Source organism: Archocentrus centrarchus, chromosome 2 (genome assembly GCF_007364275.1).
Source record: "Archocentrus centrarchus isolate MPI-CPG fArcCen1 chromosome 2, fArcCen1, whole genome shotgun sequence".
Lineage (NCBI taxonomy): Eukaryota > Metazoa > Chordata > Actinopteri > Cichliformes > Cichlidae > Archocentrus > Archocentrus centrarchus.
Window position 1 is genome coordinate 24,547,561 of NC_044347.1, and position 6,196 is coordinate 24,553,756.

Here is a 6,196-nt window from a genome sequence, read left to right on the forward strand (position 1 = left end):
TAGCCCAATGATAAATTTTGATGCTGCTACATTTCCCAGAGAAGGCGTTTGCTAACAATTTGTTAAACTGCAGAAGTTGTTGAGAACATTCATTGTCATCACACTCACCACACCACACACAGGAGCACCTGTGATGTAGTTTATTTATAGATTAGCTTTACTTCTTGCGATTTACTCATAATCATAAAACCTAGAAAGTGTCATAAACTTTGATTTCCCACAGAGCCAGTTTTCTCAGGTTATCCAAAAGCCTATGAAAAGAAAACAAATCTTATCAGCTTTTTATTGAGGGGACCATGGAGCTGCTAACTTATGGCCTTACAACTATAACTGTCCTGATCATCCTTATTCAGGTATCAGCCATCTTTAATTTTTTTTCTTTTGCCAACAAGAACATCATCATGCTCTGTTTGATATCATGTGATAACTGGGAGTTGTGTGATGAGCTAGAACTGCAGCAACACACAAGAATTTATGATTTTTTTTTCTCCAGGGATTGAAAAATATAAAAAATATCGGGTGAATTAAGGGCAATTTGAAAATTCTCTATTCCTTTTATGTAATGTGGAAGATAAATCTGAGGTGGAATGGATGTTACACCATTTTCCAAGGAAGCAATGCATTCCCATTTATCCAAACTGACCCCAAACAGTTTTTGGTAACATTTGGGTGATGGGGACATGGCAATTTGTACCTTTTAACACCGTCTCACTGTTTAGCATTAAAAACACACTGAAAATCTAATTCCAAAAACTGAAACATGTTTTATCTATGCAGTAGTACATTATATTGATCATAATTTTCTGACATCATAAAAATTTGGATAAGCTTGCATCATGTATGCGTTTTAGCATTAACTTCCTGTACAATGCTTGCTCACCCAATTAACCTATACCACAGCACTAATAAAAACATGCTGCTTAGATTACAAAAAATATTTTGAATTTCCACTTAGGGAAGGGGGAAAACCCTTAATTCACCCTGATAATAACATTTTTTTTTTTTTTTTGCACAGTGTACCTCAACAAGCTAAATATCTGGAAATTCCTCAGGATGAAAAACTGGAACAGATGATAAACCAGGCTTGTAATGTGTCATTACACCAACTCCGATAAATGAAAACCTAAAACCAAATATACATATATATTTTTTTTTACTCAACCTCAACCACACTTTATTTAACAAAATAGAAGCAGGTCAAATATCGCAAAGCATATAAATGTAACTTTGAAACACAGCGTTTGAAAGTTATGACAAATCATCAGTGGGCTGTGGCACAGTAAATACTCCACAGAATAGACACATAGTTACCCCCCAATATATCCCCTCCCTGTGACTGGACAGGAAAGAAGGGGGAAGGGGAGCTGGTGGTGGTGGTAGTGGGGATGGGGGGGGGCAGATGATGATAATGAGGGTAGCGACTTTTTGTCGCGGATCTGCGGAGATGTTATAGTCCCCAAGGTCAAGCTGCATGTGATTGGATATTTTGGGGGGGGGGGGGGGGGGGGGGGGGGGGGGGGGGGGGGGGGGGTGGTACACAGACATGCAAATGGTCACGCAGCTGCTCTCTCCCTCTCACTCTCTCTCTCTCTCTCTGATCTGTCCTCGCACGTGCGGGCTGCATGACCGTGCACGCGCGGTCCTGCACGCAAGCACAAAGGGGCCGACGGACAAAAAAAGCGGGAAAATGATTCAGCACCATGAACAGCGCCAGCTTGAACTGCAGGCCTACTTGTGGAACAAGAAGGAGGGGGTGTTGAGGGGCAGAATGGGGGTGTAAGCCCGTCATCTCTGTACACTCTCATCATGGCCATGGCGTTTTAAATAAGTTTTCACCAAATTAGGCTGATTTAATGTTGAAATTAGGCATCTTGGGGTGGAGTTTGAAAAGGAAATCAATTGGCAAAGTGAAAAAATCAGTGCAGGGTTTTCACGTAATAAATGTTAAATTTAAAAAAAAAAAAAAAAAAAAAGAAGAAAATTGCACATTTCTCCCTTCTGTTTGAGCCACTGCAGAATTTAAAAAAAAAAATAAAAATATAATTTTTCAAATATGCCCCAACTTTTTTAAAGCTTTTTTTTTTTTTTTTTTTCATTCTTCTTCTTCGTTTTAAATTCGGGTAAAGCAGCCTAGACTATAAGCAGCATACTTCCTGACAGCAGCTGAGCTCTGAAAAAAAGAAAACAGGTATTCAGTCATGGCATTGTTTTCATGAGCCCATAGAAGCCATGCGACCCCCCTCCCCCAAGAAGAGTATATCAAGTTCAAAAATGCTGAATTGGTAACCAAAAAAAAAAAAAAAAAAAAAGGCATCTTGCACTATCTAATTACCGCTGCATTATGCCTGTAGGTAGGTGCCCTTTCTTAATTTCTCTCTTGCCTTAAAATGGTCACCCCCACCCCACCCCAACCCCAAACAGCCTCTTCCAAGCACGTTTTGTCGTAAATACAGTGAGTTCTCCTATTTGGACAAGATATTAGATGGCTTTACAAAAGCTCACAATATGATGAGAGTGAATCATAGCCATAAGCTTTTATGTGGAGGAATACTTTTTTTTCTGACATTAAAAAAAAAGCATTCTAGTCTATGTCAGTCTACCTTCGTTGTTTACATCGAATTGCATTAGCTCAATTGAAAACACTTCTTTGCTTTGAAAAAATATGACGGTATAAACCCCCCCTTTATGACTTGTTGCAATTTTTTTTCTTCCTCTCACCCAAAGCAGGCTATATTCATTGACACACAAAGAAAAAGAAAAACCACGGTTATTTTAGCTACATTAACTTTGCAGCATAAGCATCTGAGTGACGTTAATTGGTCATGCTCATCTGCATGTCGGAATATCTGAACAATTGGCACACCATAAAATAACACAGTTTTACATTCATAAAGGAGATGATGAGTGCGCAGACGTGGATTTTTAATCTGCGCCACCTAAGTATAAATAACCCCAAATATTCATCGACAATCAAATGATAACAAACAGAAAAAAGAACATGCACTGACAGCTTCACTTCCATCACTCCCTTTTTTCCCCGATCAGTATTGATTTTTTTTTGACCTCCCCTCTTTTTCTCCAAACAAGATTTAAAACACAATACAAATCCTAACTGCAGGTTCACAAAAAATAGAGAAATGGCACTTGTAATAGTCATATATAATTCTTAATATCTATATAAGTCGTCATATTGATATAAACATGAAAGGGTCGTGTTGGCTCCTTTTCGTTTGTTATGGTGGTTATGGTTCCTCGCCGTTGCGCGCTCGCGTGTGTGTGTTGAAACCATGCGAAATATCTTCATGCAGATTATGATACATCGGGTCCGAGTATTTTACATTTACATTCATGCGTTCGTGCACCATTCCCCGGGGTCCTCGGTCCTTGATTCCACACGCACTCTCTCACACACGCACTCGCTCCCTTTTTTTTTTTTTTTTTTTTTTCTTTTTTTTAAATTTCCTCTCCCTTCTTTCTGTCTCATAGAGATCTGTAGTCCGATTGCGGCAAATCCTAGAACTGGGGAGGGAGAGAGGGAGGGATGGGTTGTAGCCTGGGGGTTGGCATATACATATATTACAGAGTGGGGGCCTGTGCAGCAGCAGCAGCAGACTGGTTCAAATGGATAAAACATAAGTTTCTCCTGTGAAGAACCAAAGATTCTTGCAGTTTATTTTAATGTGCAGTTTGTGTGTGTTTGTATCCAAGAGTCCCCCACTATTTTTACGCATCGTTTGTCGTGGAGGAGGTGCGTGCTGCAGTCGAAGCCCCGGTGCGCGCCCCCGTCTGCGTGATAAGGCCCCGCTGTGCCAATAAGACGAGTCCACACACAGTCTGTAAGGAATTGATCTCCGAGGCGGAGGAGTTTCCATCCCTCCGCTTCGATCTCTTTCGATTCCGCAAAATAATACACGAGAGCATTCCTACCACGGTGAACGCGGATGTGACGAACACCAGCAGCAACCCGGGACGAGCACGGAGATGGAGACCCTGTTGGGCTCCAGGTAAGAGTTCGAGCGCGGTCCCCGAGTCCTGCGTGAAAGTGCTGTTTTTGGACAAAGACGTGGGGGAGACGTAGAGTTTGGGGCACAATAGGTCGTTCCGGACGTAACGGAAGTCTCGCTTCCAGAACTCTTCCGGGGACTCACACTTGAGGTCGCTCACTATCACGTCGGCCCCGAGTTTCTCCGTCCACTGCTTGAAGGGCACAATGTTGCACGAGCAATCCCACGGGTTCCCGTGCAAATCGATCTGGATGATTGAGTTGAGCTGGTCTAACACGCCAGCCACGGGGAGATAGGGGAAGTAGTTATTATGCAGGCTAATTTTGGATAAAGAAATTCCAAGGAAAGCATCCACGGGTAAAGATTTGAGTAAGTTGTTGTTGAGGAAGAGAACCCTCAGGTTTGGCATGGGGCTAAATGCTCCTGCCACTACGAGCTGGATGTCGTTGTATTCCAAACTGAGATATTCCAGATTCACGAGGCCCACGAACATCTCTGCCATCAGCGTCTCCAGATAGTTCTTATCCAAGTACAGCCACCGCAACTCGCTCTGGTTTTGGAACGTGCTGTTGTCAATCACCTTGATGTTGTTCCCGCCCAGATCGAGCAGGTTGAGGCTCGAGTAACAGAGCAGCTGGTTCTTTTTCACTGCGTGTATGTTGTTTATCTCTCATGTTCAGCTCGTGAGCAGCCAAAGGTTTGGGCTTGAGGTTGGACAGGCTCTCGATCTTCTTGCTCTCACAGTTTTACCCCCAGCCCCTGCCTGGAAGCCGACCAGTTTGCAGTTACACGGCTGGGGGCACGTCATGTTGTGCAGCTGCTCTCTGCCCACACCTGGCACCGCTGTAGTGGGCTTAGTTTTAGCTGCCAGTTCTCACCAGGTTTGGGGTGGCTCTTGTTGGGCCCGCCGCCGGGAGTCGGGGGTCCGCTGGTATTTCCGTTGGGCTTGTAAGGCATGGGGTGCGTGTCATGGGCCATGGAGGTCTCCTCCTGGGTGGGAGGGGCGACCAGGCTGATGTCCCCGCCGCCACTCAGTGAAGGGCACAGATCCGCTTCTGACGTCTCGTTCAAGTCGCTGCCCTGTAGCCTGGTGGGAGCCTCGCCTATCACCCTCCCGATAAGCGCGTTCCGCGGTATGTGTCCAGCCATTCCTTAAGGGAAACCAGGTCGCAGTTACAGTCCCACGGGTTGTCCTCCAACAAAACCTCCGCAATGCCCGGTATCTGCCTCCAGAATCCCTTCATAAGGCAACGTTTTGAGTCGGTTTCCCCGCAGGTCGAGATGCGTAATGGCACATGTTGAAACACGTTTATAGGTAAACGCACTGATGAGGTTGTCATTAAGTATTAACACTTCAAGTTTATTTAGGTCCCTGAAAACGGCGGGTCAATATCCCCTCAGTAGATTAAAATCAGCTTGGAGATATTCCAAGTCGTCTAAGCCCAGAACGTACTCTTCCTGAACGATCTGATCTTATTGTTATTGATTGTGCAGCCTTTTCACCAGCTGCAGTCCCATGAAGGCGCCGGGGACGATGTCGTGCAAGCCGTTGTTTTCCAAATGCAGGCTCCGGCGTTGTAAAAGTTGGCGAACTCGTTGGGAAAGAGCCTGGATAGAGAATTCCGTGCAGCAGCAAGTGATAAACTTCGAGCTCGGGCCGTCAAATGCTGCAGAGTGGTTGAAGCTCCTTTTTTCGCAGTCTATGTGCAGATCTCCTCTACATAGTTGCAGGAGCATATCTGCTCCTACAAACGTCCCTCTGTAACATTTCCACCGGCCAAAACAAAGCGCAGCTTTTCAGCAGGACAATCCAAAGCAGCATTTTTCAACGTGGACAAATCCTTCCGGATTCAAGACATACGAGCTGGGGGTTTGGTCTGCATCAGTAGGAAGAAGAAAAAAAAAAGAGACAGACATTTACGAAGGGGAGATAAGGCAGTCTTTTTATCACACATCCATGCTGCGTCTAACCTGCTCTCGTTTCCAGACTTCCAGTTTTCAAATACCAACATAAACGTCTCTTCACATCGACCGAATCCTCACACGCCTCGCGCGTTTGTGATAAAAATCAAAAAAAAAAAAAAAAAAAAAAAAAAGGGGACAAAAAAAGCAGCGAGCGGCAGTGGAGTCCAGCGCATCTTTTGGCTTTTTCGGTTCGTTAAAACACTGACCTTGGCAGTGGAGGGGGGTGT

At 44.4% G+C, this 6,196-nt stretch overlaps 1 protein-coding gene across 1 annotated transcript; it reads right to left on the bottom strand.

Annotated features, from left to right (window-relative positions):
* Positions 1 to 3,723: 3,723 nt before the first annotated feature.
* Positions 3,724 to 5,826, bottom strand: slitrk1 (SLIT and NTRK like family member 1). The gene is given in 17 exon segments (XM_030750841.1): positions 3,724 to 3,744; positions 3,746 to 3,802; positions 3,804 to 3,824; positions 3,826 to 3,971; positions 3,974 to 4,019; positions 4,021 to 4,668; positions 4,670 to 4,765; positions 4,768 to 4,868; positions 4,871 to 5,143; positions 5,146 to 5,230; positions 5,232 to 5,449; positions 5,452 to 5,491; positions 5,493 to 5,575; positions 5,578 to 5,683; positions 5,685 to 5,722; positions 5,725 to 5,751; positions 5,754 to 5,826. Coding segments are annotated over 17 exon segments (2,079 nt in total).
* Positions 5,827 to 6,196: the final 370 nt, after the last annotated feature.